The following is a 21679-nucleotide window of genomic DNA, read 5'->3' on the forward strand; positions in this document are numbered from 1 at the left end:
GTTGCTAATTTCGTTAGACATCGATAGAGTATAAGAACACTTTTTAGAGATCATTTGAAGATATGCTGTTTTGCTTAAATTCTCTTTTTTTCAGCTAAAAGATCACACTGCTACAGTTTTCTCTTTGCGCATGCTTATTTTTTGTTTAATTAATTATTTGCGGATTGAAAACTGAAGTGCTTTCCACCACATATAGTGAAATTTGCGGAAAATAAAACCTATCATTTAGTTCTAAACGGGTATATAATGTGTATTGTTTGTTTATAAACAGCGTAAACAGTCCCTCATACGAAAAGTAGTCTCGCATTTGAACTTGCACCAATAGATTCCGTACAAGAATTTGTATTATTTGTGGCATCTTTTAGAACTTGTTGATTTTGATGCTAATTACTGTTGTGCGATCGATGGTGTTTCCAAAATTTTCTATTTCGTTTCCTGTTTTGTAACTGCCACATCGTAATTTTTACTGCAAAATATGCGTCACGAGTACTTTGACCTTTATTTCTCTTCAATTTTTTTCAAACGGTTGTTTCATTGAATATAAATCTTCGGCAATTTTTTTTTAACTTCTTCAGCCTTTTCAACTCTCTTCCTTACCGAGCCTTTGTCATCTTGTATCCACTACCATCGTCAGTTTGTGGAAGTGATCTCAGATGAACTTAATCTTCGAACTTTGATTTTATCGAGTAGTTGGACTTGGACTTCGTTCTTTATGGTGCATTGTTTAATTCTCTTCTCTCATTTGGCGTTCCTTTTGTTTGAAAAAGCAATCATAAACGCGTTAATTCTTCATAAAAGTACATTAGTTTGACTCACTATTTGCTTGCGCAAGTTAAGTGTCACGTATTTTTCCAAACTGAGTTTCTTATGGTTGGAGAAGTTGATTCATAGTTAATATTTTCTGTATTTTGCTCTTCGTGGGTGCACACTGTCCCCTCCATTTGCTCCGAATGCCTATATACCACGAAATTGCGAATCGTCGACAAAGCGCGGAAGAATTCATTATTACAGAAGCATTCATTATCCGCGGCCTGCAACAAGGACACGACCAAGACGTTCTCGTGTGGAATTATCCGAATTCCTACGTTTTTCTTCCAGATATTAGAAGGTCTTTGTGTAGTGTTTGTCCGCATTGGATAGCGTTGCTTCGCTTTCTTCACATTGAAGCTTCATCGGAAGATATGTGCAGCAATTTTGTAGTAGTTTTTTTTCAATCACACTACCTTTAAGGTGAAGTTACTGACTCATTATGTCAGATTATTAGGAACTAAAAGGCTCAAAAAGTCAAAAGACGCAAATGAGACTTATCTTCACACTAACATTAGTACTTTTTGTTGCCATCGGATCAAGGAGATTTTTCTTCCAGATTTTTTATTGCACATATACACTGTAAAACCTTTTCTTCGGAATAGCTTCCCGTTTTTGGGTTCTTGTTTCATTTTCGGGAGCAAATTTAGAGTACGACATCGTGTACTATGATTCTTTCTTCTTCTTATGATTCTTCTTGTTTCTGAAGATATAATTCGTCATGAGTCATTTCGTGTTGCACTTTTCTACAAGCAAAACTCAGGAGAAAATAATCAAGTTAACGCATTTCAATACTTTTTCATGCATATTTTTTGTTCTCTGCATGACTCATTTGCTGCTGTTGTTGTTTTGTTTGCTCTTTGCCTCCGCTCATCGGACAGATTGTTCTTGACTGTACTGGAGCTATTCTGGGGACTTTTTGGTGAATGATTCATCGCGCTGACGCCAATCCCCCAATGTGATTGTAACTGAATTGAGCTTGTCAATTTTTTTCTCCTTTCTTTCTTAAATCTCTGTCGTTCAAGCTAATGCTCATGGGACTTCACTTATCCTTCACTGTTTGATTGAAATGTGTTGCTTAAGTTACTTAGTTACTTCTCAAAATTTAATAACAATAGAAATACTTGCTAAAACAGAGTGTTTCCCTAGCGTCAAAGTTTTGTTTGATATTCTTACAGTACAGTTTCTGTCATTATTATCACTCCTGACGTTTATGGGAAGCATTATTGTTGTTTCCTTCCCAGGATGGATGCTCATCTGCTGCTCTGTGCTGTGCTCCATCTGTATGTTCTCCATTATCTTCCTTCTAGTAGTTCTGTCTGATATTTTTAAAACTTTTTAAATTGCGAACGATAACGTTACCAGGTGGTTGTATTTATTCTTTAGTTCTGTTTATATTCTTTTTTTTTCAGACTTATGTGATACGAGTTTTCTCCGGTGCCTTGCCCTCTTCCAGTGCCTTCTGTTATAACCTCGTCTGTATTCGTTTTGATGAATACTACTTTCTGTACATTGCTATCGTTATTTTCTTATGATTCCTATGAGCCCACATTCCAATTGTGATAGTTCCTCAATCGCCAGCAGTCGCCTAACAGCGGGTCAAAATGCTTGGGCTAATATTTTCGTCGAACGAATTTATCAGGTAAGTATTTAGGATTATTGCTGCAAATTTTAGGTTTGCATGTAGATTCTAGATAAGGAGCTCATAGAACCATAAAATCTGATTTTTTGCGGAAAGTTCCATTTTTTCGTGTTAATTTTCTACGAACCGGACTTTTTTGCTTTAATCAACGGATGAATTGTAAGGAAATCGAAATTCTCCAGTCCCATGTTTTATATACGAATTTTTATGGCGGAGATCAATTTGACTTTGCACTTTTTTCGAAGTGTTCATTAGTTTGCACTCACTTTTTGTTTTTAGAGTAACTTAAAATGACGTCATCAAAGATTTCGGTTAAAGTAATTGAGACCTCTCAGACGTTCTCGGGGTTCCATCGCTTCTTATATCGATCTGTCAAGTAGGATTGTTGCGTGCCCATCTTGCGGATCAATAACGGTCGTTGTGACTGGATGTGTTAAGTAGTGATTGATGCCACCCATATCGATGTTAGCGCATAATGACAGCTTGTAATTGTGTAATAGGACACCAAAGCGAACTTTACTACGTTTAATGGTTCATTACTAGCGGAAATGATGGAAGGGCTTGAAAAGATTTAGAGTTCGTTTGTGGTTTAGGAAACATGTTGGGTCATCCGCGTCTTTTACGGTTTGAAAAGGAGGATAAAGAAGATTTTAATTTGTTGATTTTTTGTTTTCTCCAGATGAGCAGTATTGTAAACTATAACTAAGAATATAATCTTATGCACAAATGAGAAACCAATGCGTTAACTATTACTACATATAGCTGTCTGTATGCTGCAATTTAACCATCTTTTCTTAGAAGATTGTAAATTGTACCTGACAAAAATATAATCTTTTCACGTAATTATTGCACGGAAACTCGTTGGCTTTGGCAAGTACATTCTTTTGTTAAACTTAACCCTTAAAGAGTACTGGACCTTTCAAGTATCATGACCAAGCATTTCTTTTTTTCGAATTTTTAGTAACACCGGTTGCCGTATTTTCATCTCCTATCTTTACCGCTTTACATTTCCTTAGATTACTTGTTTGGCTCATAAGTCTGTAGATATACCAATTTACTGCCGTCTCCTTTACTTTTTACTCTTGTTGCGAAAATATGGTTACAAAGAATATCTTCGTGGTAATTAAATCAAAAAGGCACTTAGGTTGCACTTTTGGCTTTGAAAATACACACAGGCCCTCATCTTTTCTGCTTCTTTCCAATACGAGATTGTGGAATGAGAGAGATGTTCATACTTCACTGATACGAAATCCAAAAAAGATTTTTTTAAAATTTCATTCTCTGTTTCTCTTCTTGGGCGTTTAAATTATTGTTCTCTACTACTCTGTTACAGTTGTGTGGTACAGTACACCCTGGTATGGCAATTGACCATGATGCTGTGCTGCACATCAAGGATCTCATCACCCAGATTGTCAACGAAGTAAGAATTTTCGCAAGAGAAAGACGTCCCCTGATGTCTCTTCGTGCTCCCTTTATTATTATTTTTGAACATCAGATCTTGGACCAGAAATCAGTTAGTGTTGTGGATATGGATAAGGCGGCTCGCAGACTTTTCCCGGTATCATGTCACTGGATTACAAGGGTTAGGCGCTTTTGGTGGCGTATTTCTTCAAACTTCATTTTCTGTGGTTATGTTTCTTTTTTGAGGATGCTTGGGATGCTATGTACAACCATACTGCAAGTAGTCGGAAATTCCATCCGGGAAGGTTTGGAGGTTCTCGATTGCCGCATGATCTACACCACAAGATGTCTTCCATCATAAAGGTTTGTTCTGATTCCCGAACTCTTTACCTGTTTTGCTACCTTCTTCGTTTGACGCTAACCACTCTTTCAGTGGTTTATCATCATACGTTTCATTGAGGGAATTTCTGGAGTTTTGTTTTGTAGTAGATCGTTCTTGAAGAACTTATTCCTTTGATTTTCTTAGGACAATCTTGGTCGAGAGAAAGACAAAAAGGATCGAGAAAAAGATAAAGAAATTGATAAGATGTCATACTATCTTATTGCGATATGCGAAGGGATTTCAGAGGTGGAACTTTTCGAGGCTTATCATTCCGTTTCTCTGTTTAATTGTGTTTTTAAAGGATATTATGAAATGGACGGGAAATTATGTGAAGAATATACGTAACTCCGATATGAAGATCAATCTACAGAATTTAAAGATAGCCCTCAGTGCTGACAAGGTTGGATATTACCAGCATTTTTGTAAGAATGCTAATTTTCTGCTTCCTGTCAGGCACATTATCCAAAAGTTCTAGTAAGGGTCGTATGAATATGTTACAGGCGTTGATGCAGCTCTCGAACTCGTTGAGAAACGACGAGGATGATCAGTCACCAGGTGGCTTCCTGTCGAATTTCTATGAATTTGATCTGGATGAATCTGATGATGAGAAAGAGCAAAACACCAGTTATGAGTCGGTGAGAAAGTTCACGAATTTTCTTATGTAATCTTTTCTAATTTTAAGGGACATGATGATTTAACTTTGATGAACTTTTTTATGTTTTCTCACACGAGGTCAATTAATTACCAACTAATTCGAGTTCATTATAACCTGAATAGATGAGATCGATTGTTATCTGTCAACTGAGCTGCTTCTGTCCCTCTAGGTCCTATTTCCATTTTTGAAGTTGTTTGGTTGCAAGGAAAAGCTGACACCGTACCTTTGATGAAGTAGAACTAGTGTAACCGATACGTTAGCCGTGTTATAAGGGAGTTTCTTGGATTTTTGGCAAGAATACAAAATTTCCAAAATGATATCAAAAGCAGTAGATTATAGGATTTGGAGTCTCAGAAAATCTAACAAGGATGGGGAGAATACTGTATTATAATTTTGCTTCCAGATTGCTAGTGATTTTCTGAAAGAGGAAAGATTGTACCTGCGAGAGTTGAATCAGGTCAATGTGTTTAGACGAAGGTTAGAATCCGCTCTCCAGGATGAAGATAAGGTTTGTCCTTAAAGTAACCCTTTTTATATACCTGTTGTCTTCTCTCTTTGATGGGATAAGAGCCTTTCTTCTGAAAAGCTGCGACTATTGTTTAGCGAACAGAAACATATAAATTGCGAATTATGTGAGTTTTGAAAATACAAAACTCAATGCGCACAGAGCCAAGGTGAGTTAGCGAAAAAACGATTCAGATGACATGTTTAGATTTACCTTCGTCTCCTCTTTGGAAATCTCTCGGAGGTTCACGAGTTGACTATGAAAATGGAGCGAACATTAGAAGATTCCATTGAGATGAGCGACTCTCCATGTATTGGAATGGGTTTGTGGGAATTAGCCGAAGCGTATGAATTTGATGGGTGAGCTGTTTGACTTTTCCCTTTTTCCTTTTCATTTATGTCTTTTTTTATATTAATGTACCCCGCGCTATTTGTCAATTATTTGCTCTCAAAGCTGTATTATACAGTAATAATTCCACCTTCGGTTGGAAAGTTTCCCGTCAATATCCATTACAAGTACATCCTGATTATTTTCTATTTTCGTTTTTGTTTTCTACCGTCAAAACCTTGCATGAAACGTTGCTAGGTTTTCACCCTTAGTTAGTCGGATGTTTTGTGGTGAATAAAATGTGTGATAATTTTTCAACAGTAAAATGTCAGTGTAGAAGAACTTTGTTTGTTTTCAGCTATGTGGCTTACATGAAGCGGGGACGCGACGACGAGCCAGAGCAGCTACTGACACCTGTTATAACTAAGACAATTGAAGAGTTACTGGAGAACAAGAGATACACTTCCTTATTCGATGTAATTTGTTTATGTTTGTTTTCTGTTTCCTTTTTTTGTTAGTGGAATAACTTTGAGGGGGAGGGGGAGGGGCTGTTTTGGAAAATCACAGTAATTTGTTTGTTTAGAGTGACGATCGGTCGTACAGCGTATCCCTAGATGGACCTACTTTTCGATTAGCAATGAAATATGTACTCCCAACGCTTCTACATGCGCCTCTCATACATTTCTTCCGTTACATAGAATATGTGAATGTGAGTCATGCAGTAATTGTTTGCTCTTCTTCGCTTCACATGGAAAGGTGGTTTTGGAATGGAAGACGAATCATATCATATTTGATCTTTCAGAAACTTCTGAGGTATACACAGAATGAGGATGACAGGACCGAATTACAAGTAAGACATCGGTTCAAAGGACGTGGTTTAATTAACGTGGTGATATTCTGTTTTCAGAATTCGAAATTATATCTCACAACAGTTGGCAACCAGCTAGAACAGATGTTTGACCATAACGACATGGCGGTGATTAAAAATCGATCGTGAGCCCTTGTTGATCTAGTTTTCACAATCGTTCATACACGACTGCCCTATATCATCTTTTCTACCATCTTTTCTAGAATATTCGAAGGATTGTCGGCGTTTGAGGTCGATTTTACCTTTTAGGGAGCTTTTCAATCGCTACGACTCCAGAATTTCGCAGCTTAGTCGGATTCAAGAGATTCAAAAGAGTATCGATGGCTTCGAAGGTAACCCGATTGGAAAGACGTGCTCTGAACTTATTAAGCGTAAGTGTAACTTGGCAGTGTTACTTCTTATCTAATTGTACAATTCTTTTTTTTTAATTACAATCTTCATTTTGCTTTACATTACGCTGAATTTCTGTCAGTAAAACGTTTTCAGAAGGAGATTTGCAAATGGTTCGACCTTCGCTTACCTTCTCACCAGAAATTATTAGGAAAGGCAGATGGAAAACAGAAAGGTGTTTTTCTCATTAAAACTATCGATTGTCCTCATGAAAATCTTCAAGCTATTTCTTTCAGGCATCTGTTTTTATTTGATCATCTGCTTGTACTTTGTAAGAAACACAAAGCTTACAAATTCAAAGAGCGCATAACTGTGAACCTTATGGATATTGTTGACATAGAAGATAGTGAAGGTGAGTATGGATTTACCTTTGATTCATGCTCATGCAGCACTTTTGTTCACATTTGATGTCAGTGACTGATTCTGTTTGCAGTTTTGCGACACTCATTTCGATTAGAGTCTAGAGAAAAGCCAGACACGACTCGAACTTTCACAATGATTTGCAAAACAGCTGAAGAAAAGACAGACTGGATGTCAGCTTTGGTTACTGTAAATACGAAGAGGTTGCTATCTATTACCAATATCTTATCCTTTTATTTGTTTCACGTTATTTCTTATTTTTCCTAGATATAAAACTCTGCCCAAAACCTTTGGTACTGTGATTTATGTCGAAAATTTTGTTTGATTAATATAAATGTTTGCGCATATGCAGTTTAATGTGACGTAATTACTTCGATCACGTTTTTGGAGGAAAAGATTTGAATGTAGTGAAAAGAATCGTTCATAGCTTGCTTGATCGTGTTCTCGATGGGTACGAGAAGGAGGAAGCAAAGCGTATTCCACTGGTCACCCCAGGACCAGAACAGTACAGGCAAGTTTCTTTTAGTTGTCTTTTATTTTAATCTCTCAGTCTTTTTTTTTGGGAGGAAACCCACTTCAGAAATAATGAATAAGTTTTGTTTTTGCCGATTGTTCAGTTTTTATAAATCGTAATTTTCGGTTTTTCCAGGTTTTCGCATTTGGTGTTGCCTGGTGCATTGTATTTCTCACTAGTTCTTTGAGTTCACCTCTTACAGGTTTGCAGAACCTGATTCGGAAGAGAACATTTCGTTCGAGGATTACACATCTAGTAGTGGAATTCCTGTTGTAAAAAATGGTACCGTGCTGAAACTTGTCGAGCGATTGACGTACCATCAGTAAGTGTTTTTTTTTGCAAATTGGACAATTGCATATATTTTGAAACTGCGGCGCTATAGCAGTATTAAAGTAGTTTCATACATTAAACTTGCAGATACACCGACAACAAATACGTGCAGACTTTCCTTATATCGTATCGTTCTTTTTGTACACCTAGCGAGTTGCTAGAGATGCTTATCGAGAGATTCAATGTACCAATCCCCAATAAGCTCCTGCAAAATCAAGAGATGAGGTGAGATGCTTTGGATAGAAATATGTTCGTTTAAAGTGATGCGTGGTGTTATTTAAATTGGTTCACTAGGGAACGTATTGCTCTGCAATGTAGTTTCACTCAAACATTTCTGACTTCATGTGTCCCGTGTTGAATTTTCTACGTCACTGCTATGCGCTTATGGCTAACACCAGTCGGTTTCTTTTTTTAGAGGTGGTCCACTTGCTGGTCGCTATGACACGGTGCAGTCACATGGCTTGTCTAGTGGTACCATGTTTTCTGCCTACAATGAACAAAGTTATCAACGTTTTCGTAAAGAGTACGAGAGGCCAATACAAAGGAGGTGAGTGTTTATGGGATTGCGCCAGTCGGCGAAGATCAAATATAATATAGATTTAATCTTTTGTAGAGTGTTGAGCGTTATGCATCAATGGGTTAAAAATCATTGGTATGACTTCGAAAATGATCCAACGCTACTGGAAGCATTGGAACGTTTCCTGCAGAGTTCATGCGATCAGAAGTTAACCAATCAGCACAAGAAGTTCTGCAAGAATATCATTGTTTGTTTTTAAATTCATGTAATTGCGTGATTCATGCTGTTTTATTGCCTGCAAACTTGTTTTTCAGACCCTCATTGAAAAGAAGCAAAAACAGCAGGATTCTGAAGGTCACGTGAACACGGCTTTTGATTTTGAAGATACAAATGCATTTCAACCAAAGAAACCTGAGGTTTGTTGCAGCGTTTAGTTGTTGTAGCCTCTGAGTACTGAAGTTTTTGAAGTTTTAGTATCTCATAACAGTATTTTTCATTTGAGTTTTAGATTGTTTGGCATGCCGCCAAGCAGGGAGATGTAGCCAATTATGACCTTCTCACGTTGCACCCGTTGGAAATCGGCAGACAGGTAATGATCTGGTCTAAAGGGGTAAATATGTCTTATCTGTCTTACAGGAGTACTGTTGTTTGTCTTGCTTTTCAGCTCACACTACTTCATTTTGATCTATATCGAGCTATAAAACCTATCGAACTAGTTGGAGCTGCTTGGACGAAACATGACAAATATAGAAGGAGTCCTCAACTGTTGAAACTCACGGATCATTCCACATTGGTCAGATTTACCTGCAGCTACTTTTTTTTTTGATAGAAATGAAGATTACGAGTAACTGTTTCTCTTTTTTTTTTTGGAGATCGTTTGTACTTACTTAGTTCTTGTACGAATTAGTTCTTCTTTATAAGAATGGCTTTAGCTGCTCAGCATGCATTTGCTAGAGAAACGAAACGAAACGAAAAATGACGAGATTTTTTTTTCATAATTCTAATTTTTTTAATCGCTTTTTTAGGTTACTCAGATGGTTTTTTCTTTTTACCCTTTTTTTTTTACAGCTCACTTATTGGGTGTCCAGGTCGATTGTCGAAACGGAATCACTAGAAGAGCGAGTAGCAATGTTTGCTCGAGTCCTAGAGGTAATTGAAAGTTTATGTGGAAAGCTCTTTAAGAGAACAAAAAACTGACTGAGACCGGCTGTCGATTCTATCCACACGTGCTCTACTTTTCGCTCTTACAGTTTTTTTATGTACTTAAAATTTTCTTGCACGTACTTTATCTTTTTTTTTTGTTGCAAGTTTTTGTCTTTGCATCGCTGGTAAGTGATGTATACCTCACTACTGAAGTCCGAATAGGCTAGAATTTCTTCCTTAGCATAGTTTTCTTTCAGTTCGTAAGAGATTGCTTATATCTGGGATCCTTAAGGATCTTCTACCCATAGTATATGAAATAATGCAGGATTAAGTCTTGATTTAGGGGAACGGAGGTTCCTCAACTCTGCGTACAAATCCTCAGTGCAAATAATTTTTACTAAATTAGAAAATAGATGCTTGGGAAGTGCAATTAGTGCTGTTTTATTATTACCGTACGATAGTTTTGGATTATGGATATTAACGACCTGTTTTGACATTGCGTATACTCTTTTTGCCTTTTGCCTTACACTCTGCAAAGATGTTCCTAGTTTTTGTTCCGGAAAGCGCATTTGGGTGCCTCAACCTTATTTCCAGTTCGCTTCGCTTGACTACGTTTTGGCCTTTCTGGCGTTCACTGTCGTTACACTGTACATTATATTTGAAATGAGATCAAATTTAAGGTCATTTCATTTCTTACTGCTTTTTGCGACGGCTAGCGCAAAATGCGGACGAATTGTAACCCATGAATTTTTGCAATAGAGGAAATTATTATTTCGAATACCTTTATTTAGGTGATGTCAGTGTTTGAGGAGCTGCATAACTTCACAGGCTTAGTTGCCTTCCAATCAGCTTTGAATTCAGCGTGCGTTCACAGACTTTCATGGTGTTGGGAGGTAATTTTACTTTTTTGTGGGAACCCATTTGAAACCTTATTGCATTTCGTATTTCAGCGGCTAGATCACGAGAAGGTGAAAACCTACGATCGTTTCACAAAGCTGTGCGAACCGCGGTATATAGAAATGCAGAAGCGGATTCAGTCCATCAATCCTCCCTGCGTGCCATTTTTTGGCAGGTTTTATTGGTTTATTTTCTTGAGCTCCATTTCTGAGTACGGTATTTTGTTTTGAGCAAGTAGCAGACATGAAAGCTGATTCACATGTGAGGGCATGGCCAACAAGAGATATTGAGTCACATGTGTTTTCGCCATATAAATGAGTGTTTTGTTTCGAGGCTTCCGTGACTCAGCTCATGCTTTTTTCGTATCCACAATTTCCAGTATCCAATTTTCCACGACTATGACACATCGTGCTTTTGCTCTTGCAGCTGTCTCATATTAGGATAGAGACAACTTTCAAGCGTTGCAGTGGTGCTAATTACTCTTCTACGTAGTACTGCTGATTCTGATGCAATTTCGGAAATATATGTAGTCATTTCCATTGCATCCTAGCGCGTCTATATGCTTTTTTTAGTTTTGTGGCTGCCACCAAAAGAGGCAATGAGGCTTTTTTTTCGTGAAAATATGCTTCGAAGGCTATTTTCTTGCGGACTCAATTAGTTGGACTGGAGTTCATCTGAGAATTACCATGAACTTTATTTTTGAACAAGTCCCTGTTTTTCTTGTAGATGTGTGTTTAAATTCGAGAATGATGAAGTTACTGGAATGAGTTCGCACAGAGTAAATTTATGGCACCCATTTTTCTATTGACTATCTTCAAAAATTTAATGTGTGAGTTTGAAGAGTCGAAAGAGTTGCTTTAAAGGCAACGTATGGTACGGAAACCTCAGGGAAAACGTAATGTCCGGGTTGTAGATTAGAAACGAGTGTGGCCCCACTCAGTTTCCCCTTAGTCGTCCTAAAAAACGGCGAGGGAACCGATTTTGTTCCTACGAGGTACGCGCACCCTTGTACACGCTCCGATCTTTTCAGAATTTATTGGTTTCACTTGAATAGACAGGTGAGGAAAGTTCGTTGATCTTTGACCGTTCGCTCGTGGATGCGGCGGTTGTACAAGGATGGATTTTGTAGGAAAAAATGCCGTCTTCCATGCCGTTGTCCACGACAATCAGGAGACGATGAGCGGACCCACGATTATTTCCGTAATCTACAACTCGAACTCTACGTTTTTCCAGGGTGACGTGGTATGGAAACCCTGGGAAAACGTAGAGTGCGTGATCCGCTCCCTTTAATGTTGCGAGAGTAAAAAATTGCCCCAAATTCTGGTCTTCTGGTTTCTCACGTCAATATAAGGTTACCGTTTCTGGAGTGTTGTATTTCTGGTCTGATTGCCATTTGTTTTGCAAAATTGTCGAGCCATCTCCGTGTACGCTAATTTTTTCGGATTCTAGTTTTCCGAGATTTTTGGACCCGATTTATCGCTTTCTAGATTTTCAATTTTATCTTCACCAGAATAAGATTTTGAGTTATTTTGTCAGGAGTGAAAGTAACGCGAATTGTGTCATACTTTTGGAAAGGACAACGGTTATTTTTTGAAATAATTCATTTCGGATCATTTTGTTGTACATATGTTCTCTACACGTTAGGGAAATTGTAGAAATGTGCTGCAAAGGCGGAAAGGAGCTTGGCTTAAAGACGGGAAATTAGTTATGAAGTATATGCGCTCATCTCCTGCAAACTTTCTCCATTCCTCTTGTAAAAAGCTCGAATATTTGGCAATGAAAGAGGCAAGACGTAGTAAATATGAAGAACATTCTTCGAAGTTCTCTCCTCGTAGGTGGCCAGTAGATTTATAGGCCGAATGAGTCAGCACACATCATGAGACATAACGTCCCAGTCCGGAATGTCTAAGAAGGCCGTGAAGTGTGGATGTAAGTGTATATGGCGTGAAACTTTCAAAGGCTGAATAAATTTATGCCATTACACGGATGCAGTGAATATGAACTGCATCCAAGTAACGTCTCTTACGTCTTTCAACAATTCCCTTAATATTAGAAAGCGGATGTGAAAGTTAAATATATGCCTGCTTCCCAGTCCCCTTTTTCTATCCACAAGCATATTAGAAGTTATTGTTGGAATCAGATTGATACACATACCTTATTTCATCTACACTACTTAGTAACTGACACCTCACTCTTCTTCAGGAACGATGACATGTGTACTCAGCAATAACTGAGTTTTCCTCAAAAATATGTTCTAACATGGATTTTTTTAGGACACTATCTATCGAACATTTTTTTCTTCGAAGCCGGTAACAGCACCTTTGTGAAATCTCCCGGTGGAACGTCAACTGAGGTCCCACGTTCGGTAAGTTGCTGCTTTGCATAATCGTTTCGATTTTGAATCGTTGAAATCGGAAATTATAGGCATGAATTGAAGTTTTTGGTGTATCTCCGACTAAGTATATTAAATTTTTTCGTGTTTGTGGGCAGATTTGGGAAAATCAAATAGGTCTGGCTATTTTTAATTTTGCGGAAAAATATTGTGGTCCTTTTTTATTTCTAAAAATTGCTTCTCAATTAGTTCTATGTAAGTGGTTGTGTTAGATTCGCTGCTTTTCGACCATAGTGAATAGTCAAGTTCAAAGCAGAGTGTTCTTTTTTTCTTGTAGTTGCAGGATTCTTACGATCCTCAGTCTCCTCCAGCGTCCAACAAAAGAGTGTTAGTCCAGTTCCTGAAGTGTCGCCGCATATCCGACCTGATCCGTGAGATTCAAATGTACCAGAATCAACCGTATGCATTGCAAGTGGAGAAGAGCATTCGGGTGCGTTTAATCTGGTTTCAAGATGCATTTGAAAATGTTAGGAGATTTAGTACTATGGTGATATTGAGACTTTCACCTCTTACTGTTTTTGTGCAATAAGGAAAAGTACATATGGTAAAGAGGTGAATCTGAAGGTGAAATTCTGGGGGTCCCTTTACTTTTTGCGTTATTCTGGGAATGGATAATGAATAAAAAACATGGGAGAAAAGCAATTGAATAATCTTGATTCCGGATAGATGGAACCTCCACCAATCTTCATTTTTTTTAAACATGAGAAGTGAATTAGATTTCATTTTAAAGTTAGTGAGAAGCCGTTCACATCTGAAAGCTATTGCTAGTGTTTTTTTTTTTTTTTTTTTTTGATCACGCTCCTACGGTCGCATCGCTTTCCACATGGGAAAGAACCTCCGGGAAACGACAACTGCTGTCGAGCAATAATAAAAAATTATGATTAAATTGATTTGATCGCCTCCAGCTCCACTAAGCTGTTTTTGCTGAGATTTTGTTTATGTTGTTACAGTGTAGTCATAAGGCATGATCAAGTGGATTGCTTTGTAGAATCGTAGTCTTTATCTGTGGATGCGCGTTTATGACTTACCGACTTTTACAAATCCGTCTGGTGTTGTATTTACGTTAATCATTCGGATAAGTCCTAAGCCTATTAGTTTCTGTAATCGTGTGATTTTGCTGCAACCCTAGAAAAAACAATGAACGATCTATGAATCCACGGACTACTGTAATCCTGGAATTTTTTTGAGAAGGTGATTCAATTTTATTTTAAAAATCTACTCCTGGACCAACTCAGCGGGGACCAAAAATTAAAACCAGTAGAAGAAGTAGTTTTGTTGGAGGTGTTTGTAGGTGAAGGCTGAATTAAGTGAGTAAAATAATGGGAATTCAGAAGCCATGGTTTAGATCTTTATGTATTTGTAGGAATTATGTCACATGACACACAATTCGCCGGAAAACTCCATCAGTGTGAGTATAGTAGGGTCAAAACGATGTGAAACACAGCGCATTTGCGTAAGCGGCTGCGGTCGAAGCGATGCGGTGGAGATGATGGCTGGAGTCGAGGTGGGACCATTGCCAAATACAGCGAGGAATGGTGCCGGCAAGGGTCCCCGCTGGATTCTAACCGCTGTGCTTCGCCGCACCGGTTCGAGCGCAGCTGTTTACGCTACTGCACCGTGCTTCATGTCGTTTGACCTTACATAAGTCGTGCTGCTGAATAAGGGTCAAGTCTCAGATTCTTTGGTGATTTTCCTCTTCACTCTCCTCTGTCATCGTATTCAGATGTATTTTTTTTCTATTCGGTTCTGATTGGGATTCTACAAACTATTTCAGTCTAGACATTCTGCGTCGCGTCGCGTGCTTTGGTAATTGCATATCAAATGAATAAGTTGGAATATTTCTAAGAGCGTTGGGTCAGTGCATGTGGGATCATTCATGCCTGTTGCGAGAATCATTCGTGGTTAATGGCTTTTACGAGAACACGCGGGCTTTTCATAATAAGACATCTTAAGAAGGCAGTGCACTCAGGGAATCCTGATGATGACTCAGCTTGTAGTGCGAGTCACAAGAGCTTGTGCTTCTTTTCAATGTGTTCTAAATTAGAAATAAAAGATGATGTAGAGATGTCTGGTGTCTTCTTTTTTGTGGATTATTTGTTTATTTATTTAAATTATTTAGTATTTATTATTATATTTATCATTTTATCTATTTTTAAAGGCGCGATATAATCGCCTACCGTCCCAGGAAATTTGTATTTGGAACAGTGTGAAATTTGTGAATTTTTACCATCATTTTGGTATATTCGTAGAAATGGTAAATTGTGCTGGTTGAATAAAATGCTTAGCAAACAAAAATATACCGGATTAAGCTATAGTGTTTGATTGAAGAAATCAAATAGGTCTTGAAGTCGATTTCTTTTGAATTGAAATTTTAAAGTATATACATTCAAAATATACGAAGTAGTTCACTTGTAAAAAGAATAAATCTGAACAGCCATCCATTTTTCACAGATCCACGAATTGTAATCGTACTCGTTGATTTCTCGAACACGAATGTTTTCCATTCGTCTCAAAATCTGTTGAAGGATACCAGTAAACAGATTTTTCTCATTTTATTCGAAACTTAATTGCATCATTAGACTCTTCTCAGCCACATGTGCCCTTCCGGCTAAGCCGTCCTTCTTTTCAAATGACTTTATTCGAAGTATTCATGAAATAGAGGTATTCGAAATATTCATGAAATAGAGGTGTAGTCTGTTTCTTAAAACTCTCATTTCTGTTCTAGCTCACTAACGTACGTATGTACCTACTATTTGTAAAAGATGGTACCTGGAATGGATTTCAGGAAGTTGCTAAAATTTAAGAGGACATCTTCTACATTTCTCATCGTTAGTACTTGCATTGTACTCAGTATCTGTCCACAAAATTTCCCTCCCCCCCCTTCTCCCCCATTTCCTTCTTTCCCCCCTCCTTCCATCTTTTTTTGCTTTATTTTATCTGCTCGATCCTGCTGCATTTCCTTTCATAATTCTCCATTCTACTTCATTCAGCTTCATCCTATTCTTTTAATTCAATGTAGATCAACTCTTATGTGCGTCGCTGTTGATGAAGTATGTTTTCAATGCCCTGCTTGCAAAACTGTGGTTTCAGCTCCAAATTGGATTTTAAATGAGGAAAAGAGCAATGGATACCTTCTGAATAGGAAATAAATTGTTTAAGATTCTTCTACTTTAGTTGGTACTGTAGTAAAGTTCTATTTTAGGACAGAAATATATTGTATTTTGTTTATTTCTGAGGTAGAGATGCAAAAACAGAATGTAGTGACTAAGTGTAGTAAATAGTAAACTGCTATTTTCCTACTGCGCTTTGTCGTTGATCGTTCAGAATTCTTTTGAGAAGATGACATTTCGTTTGGTTTTTATTCTCGATTTATTGTGACCGCGTTCCGTTAATTCGAATTTGCTATGCATCTTTGAAAAACGGGTTTGAATGTACCGCCTAGGATAATGTGGTGCACCAGAAAACAACTTAGTAAGCACTCCTTTCCTATATTCATTACTCGGCGCTCAACGATCATTCGTCATTGCTCAGTGGGCTCATATGACCACTATAATTGAGGATATTCTTACGCTTATGAGTCAGCAGTACAATCGTAAATTTTTGTCGTGCTCGGTGAAAAAGGAGGAGAGTTAGGAAACGTATCGATGTGAAACCCACCTTATTGTTTTTTTTTTGGCTCGTACCAAGAGGAAGAGTCAGTGCGCATGTTTTACAGTATGGACAGTGCAAGTTCTAGTAATTTTGTTATTTAGAACTCTTCAATCTTCCATCTATTTGTGGAACGAAAATTTTCGGATTTCTTATGAGGTTGCTAGTGCTGGTGCTCATCTTTCATCCTTCCGGGGTCGATAAATTGGTATCAATTTTTGTAGGGGTGGATAAAAATAGTGGCTTGACACTTGACTCCAAACGATTCTGAATTGAAGTGAACGTGGTGGTGCATCCCAGGCGGATTGATTAACACCAGACACTTTATTCTTTATCCCTATGAGGTTAAGCATTTTCAGCAGCAGTGGTGCGGTTATATGATAAGCCTTGCTTTTCTTGTACTTACATAGTTCTGGATTACCTAAAAAAACCTGTGGAGCGAAATCGAAATGAAATCCTTTTCATTTTATTTTACTATGAATTTCTTTTCGTGAAATGTCAAATATTATACATCGTATTAAGGAAATAAGGATAGAGAGAGGGAGATGAAGGAGGTATTGCAAGAGCAGTGTTAGTTTATTTCTAATCATGTTTATCGTTATGTACATTTCATGTTAGTCATGCGCCAGCTGCGGATTGCATCCATACAGATTTGTCATATCACGTAAGTATGGGACTAATCATCAGTTGTTTCAAAGATCTTCCCCATCAACTTATAGAGAGCTTGCCGCCGAGATGAGCTGTTGTGCGATATTCAGTTTAGTCATAGTCGCACGAGTTGTGTGTGTGTGTTTACATGGTTAATGTCGCTAAAGAGATACGTGTGTACAAACGGTTTATTCGGTTGCTCATTTAATATAACAAGGCTATGTGATATATTGCTTTTTCCAAAATGTGATTTTAACACAAGTGTTGGCTTGCTTTCAACAGCTTCGTCGAATCAAACAGAAAAGAAAGGAAATTTGTGAGACATTGAATTATAGAATAGCTGGGGTTGTGAGTTGCAGTTTATACCTGGTTCAGATATTTATTCTTCAACTTATTCGTTTGCAAGACTTTTATTTGGGTTTATTGTGTTCTACGACGTGACCGAGCTTAAATCTTTAAGGCACCACCCCACGAATCTGAGGTGGTACGGATTTCAGGTGGCGTATTCGTATACGGCATAGTAGATTATGGAGAGAGGGGTGATTCCGTCCATTTCTTCGTAATTGCCGTAAAAACCGACCGGAAGATGCAGCGCGTGCACAAGGCTGGCACGCTCCAATCGAACTCGTTGTTGAAAGTAGCGCGCGGGACCGCTCGAAGCCGTATCGTCCGGCCCATTTTTTACGGCAATTAGGGAGAAATGGACGGAATCACTCTTCTCTCCATAATCTACGATACATTATACCCGTATACGAATACTCTACCTGAAATCCTTACCACCTCAGATTCGTGGGGTGATGCTTTTATTATATGGAGCTCCTAACGATTGAATATGAACTGAAGCTCCAGTGAAGGCGAGCGCAATGAATTATCAACCGGTAAATTTTACTCAGTGGTGATTAGCTCCGAGGGATTGATGTTTCGTTGAAAAAAGAGGACTTAATATGTGTATTGCGCTTCGTCCATTAACTTTGCAATACACGAACAAATGGTGCTGATTTGATTCCAGCGAAATGATGGGAAAAAAACGCATAGAATTTCTGCGTACGATCCTATGTTCGACGGTTCTATTCAGTTTCTTGCAGAAAGGGCGTCGATTAGTTTCTAGGTTGAATCGTTGAATTTTTGTTGTTCCTCTACTTTTCCATTAGTTTTTTTTTCCATCAATTCGTTTTTGCACTGTTCATTAAGAGGTGTGGTCGGTTAGAGATGGAGAACAAATACAAAAGCTGTGCACATTGGCTAATTTAATTTAATTTCGAGAGAACTTGTTCTTTTGAGATGGTGTAATTTCAATGGGTTAAAGAAGTTAGATAAGAAAAATTGCTGAAAACGTTAAAATGGGAAGCTTTTAACCACTCATATTGTCCGTGTTGTTTTTTTTTCTTCCTGAAATACTCGTAGAGATTTTCCGCAGACGTTTACAGTTCCGCGATGAATTAGCTTTTCAGTTTTGTTGGATCCGTCTAAGTAACCGGTCACCAATTTTCTTTCTACAAACATACGTACTTTTATTTGTATTAGTAAGACATGCTTTCTTGGATACTTGAATTTATCTCGTTCCTTAAATTTACTGAAATTCTGCAGGATATTTGCCATCAATTACTCAAGTATAGTTTTATGGCTTCATTTGTTTTCCTTTGTTTCCGATAGCAATAACATTAATAGCAACAAATTGTTAGTCATTAATGAATTAGTACTTGGGAGTAAGAACGGAATCGTTTTCACTAGCCAGTCGTAGTATGTGGAACTATAGTTGGTGGTGTTAATTTAAAAAGTGAAATTAACAGTTAAAAGCAAGACTGTACAGTAACTGCTAAGTGACAAGTTTCGTTATTAATCTAGATAATTATTAGTGATTTCTTCTCAGTCGTTAATAGCAGTAGGCAGCGTTACCTTCCGTCTACCTAAATTTTTCTTCTACTTATCTCTTATTATTTGTTTCAGTTTTTTTTTACTTTGATTTATTATTTTGTTTTTTTTTATAAAGTTCAACGACTCATTCTTTTCTAGATTTGTTCTCTTTGTTCGCAGTCTTTATGTTAAAAACGCATTTCACCTTATAGGCCTTGTTAATGTGTCACTTAGCAGCCGGATCGGCGACTCTTTGCTAATTTCTCATGCCGCCTCATAGAACTCGATATGTGGTCTTATCTTTGTTTTTTTCTTCCTTGCGGTGCAGTGTCATTTCGTTTTTTGAGTTCGCAAAAAAGTTTCAGATGTGGGGAAATGATGCTTTTTTTCTTGTTTTGCCGATGTGAAAGTCAAATTTTCCGGGTTTCTTTCTTCGTTCTGTCATGATCCTGTGCAATATCCACGCTTTTTATCGGAAAGAGATGTGATAATTTCTATCATTATATTTGAGTTGTACGAGCATTTTTTTGGAGATTCTTTTGAACTATGTATGTTGCTGAAAAGTACTTAGGAAAACTCGGATTCGCTCACTGCTGTAGGATCCCTGAGCCAATCAATTCCCATGTGTTCAATTTTTCTTGGTAATGTTGGAGCTCTAATCCTTAGCTCCCTCAACAACGGCATAATGCATTTTCTAAGTTTAATAGATTTCGAAACTTTCCCGGGAGTTTCAGAGAATGGCGGTGAAAACACGCAGCACTCCTTATAAATCCAAGAGCGGAAAGCATCAGAAGCATCAGAGGTGTCGGTTTCCCCAGTGACATAAGATCTTACCTCATGGCGTTGCCATGTTATAAAATTAAAAAAAAATCAAAATTTATAAAATTCACTCCGTCCAACTTCGTTTCGTCAATTCAACCGGTTAAATGGTTCCCTTGTTATGTAAAGCGTAGTCTCGGGTGCTCTGATTCCAAGATTTGTAGGAGGTCTTTCAAAATTTCGCTATGACATCTGCAAAATACACTATATGCTCGTTCGGAACGTATTTTACTAGTACCAAGTTATCGAAGGATGCTTGAACAGTGCTTTTATCTAACAATTAGAAGCGGTTCACTAATTTCATGGTCTTTTTTGTTCGTGCTGATTAACATTATGCAAAAAGTGTGCGTAATTTGCCGTGATTGCGTAAGAAGTGTTGTCGGTCAAGCATCTGTTGTTTTTTTGTTGATGTGCAAGGCGTGCCTCTTGAATAAATACGAAATGATTCCTAAAAATAATTGACCATAACGGTGCAGTTCGCGTTGTTGCGCCAGCTAATTAGTCGTGTTACAAGTTTTTTTTTTCTGATGGGTGTGGACCATTAGACTGAGGCTAACCGCAGTTTCAATTTTTCACTGATTGTGGCAAGCAGAGAGGACGTCAGCTGTTCGACAATTTTTGCATTTTCCTGTCACTGCGTATCGTTTTGCCGTATTCAGTACGGGTCTTTGCACAATTTTTTCTTGAATTTGGAGTCCTATTTCAAGATTTAAAATGGGTATAGATGTTGTTAGAAAAGAACGCTGAAAAAGTGTGCGCAGAAAGTGTGGATGTGCTTGAAATGTGAGTGGGCGTGAGGCGAAACTGCTCCGTAGGAATTTTATGTGTTTACAACTGTATTATTTCGAAAAGAACGTTTTTATATAAATATATCTTTTTAGTTTACTTTAAAGGTTATTCATTATTATGACCGACGTGGTTCAGAAGCAATAAATAGTAAGAGAGGAATGAAGGAGGAATTTATGAGGGTAGAGATCTTTAACTAATATGTACGTATTTTGGGGTATTTAGACTTCTTTTAATTTAATATAAAATTCTGACGGAATGGATCTGCACGTTAGAAATAAGGTTTTTTTTTGAAATGATAAGGAATTCGAGGGAAATCCATCAAAATTTCATTACTTTCATCCTATGATCTCATGTAATCAGATTGGGAACTCTTAAAAAGCTGTGATGGGCTTTGTTCTGAGGATGCAAGTAGATTTCTGTTTGTGGAGCAATTACGGTAGCTTTTGAGTTAGCTGTTTAATGTGTCAAGTGATGTTTCCCATGCACTTTAAGGAGGCGATGACCTTGTACAAGACTCATCAGTATTATGTTGCTTTTGTTTCGATTAATACCTTTTGTGTTGTGATGCCTTTAGTAGACTCCCGCAAGGCGGCCTCTTGTTTTTTGTTCGTTGTCATTCATCTTAGCTCCTTTGTTTAGGTGTAGGTCCAATTACACAACTATAAAGTCATATAGTGTCACTCTCTACTGCTCTCCTTCCAAGTATTTTTTTTTAAATGAACATTTCTTTTAAAAAAACTCATGGCTTAGCACCTTTTCACGTAGGATAGGTCTTTTTTTCCTTCTTTCCT

At 37.7% G+C, this 21679-nt stretch overlaps 1 protein-coding gene across 2 annotated transcripts in view; it reads left to right on the forward strand.

Annotated features, from left to right (window-relative positions):
• Positions 1–2338: 2338 nt before the first annotated feature.
• Positions 2339–21679, forward strand: part of RB195_016200 (uncharacterized protein) — a gene marked incomplete at both ends in the record, with an annotated part of 50645 nt that continues 31304 nt past the window's right edge. For both annotated transcript variants that reach the window (XM_064207247.1, XM_064207248.1), the window contains 30 exons: positions 2339–2449; positions 3783–3869; positions 3945–4031; positions 4097–4213; positions 4377–4478; positions 4534–4632; positions 4733–4867; positions 5291–5395; positions 5600–5751; positions 6078–6195; positions 6303–6428; positions 6522–6569; positions 6627–6712; positions 6837–6958; positions 7074–7152; positions 7214–7329; positions 7411–7540; positions 7765–7848; positions 8054–8173; positions 8269–8406; positions 8597–8728; positions 8795–8945; positions 9013–9114; positions 9207–9287; positions 9363–9491; positions 9767–9847; positions 10633–10734; positions 10792–10909; positions 13012–13103; positions 13408–13560. In XM_064207247.1, coding sequence (XP_064063128.1) covers positions 2339–2449; positions 3783–3869; positions 3945–4031; positions 4097–4213; positions 4377–4478; positions 4534–4632; positions 4733–4867; positions 5291–5395; positions 5600–5751; positions 6078–6195; positions 6303–6428; positions 6522–6569; positions 6627–6712; positions 6837–6958; positions 7074–7152; positions 7214–7329; positions 7411–7540; positions 7765–7848; positions 8054–8173; positions 8269–8406; positions 8597–8728; positions 8795–8945; positions 9013–9114; positions 9207–9287; positions 9363–9491; positions 9767–9847; positions 10633–10734; positions 10792–10909; positions 13012–13103; positions 13408–13560 — 3303 coding nt within the window. The remainder of the gene's footprint in view (positions 2450–3782; positions 3870–3944; positions 4032–4096; positions 4214–4376; positions 4479–4533; positions 4633–4732; positions 4868–5290; positions 5396–5599; positions 5752–6077; positions 6196–6302; positions 6429–6521; positions 6570–6626; positions 6713–6836; positions 6959–7073; positions 7153–7213; positions 7330–7410; positions 7541–7764; positions 7849–8053; positions 8174–8268; positions 8407–8596; positions 8729–8794; positions 8946–9012; positions 9115–9206; positions 9288–9362; positions 9492–9766; positions 9848–10632; positions 10735–10791; positions 10910–13011; positions 13104–13407; positions 13561–21679) is intronic.

This window comes from Necator americanus, chromosome V (genome assembly GCF_031761385.1).
Source record: "Necator americanus strain Aroian chromosome V, whole genome shotgun sequence".
Lineage (NCBI taxonomy): Eukaryota > Metazoa > Nematoda > Chromadorea > Rhabditida > Ancylostomatidae > Necator > Necator americanus.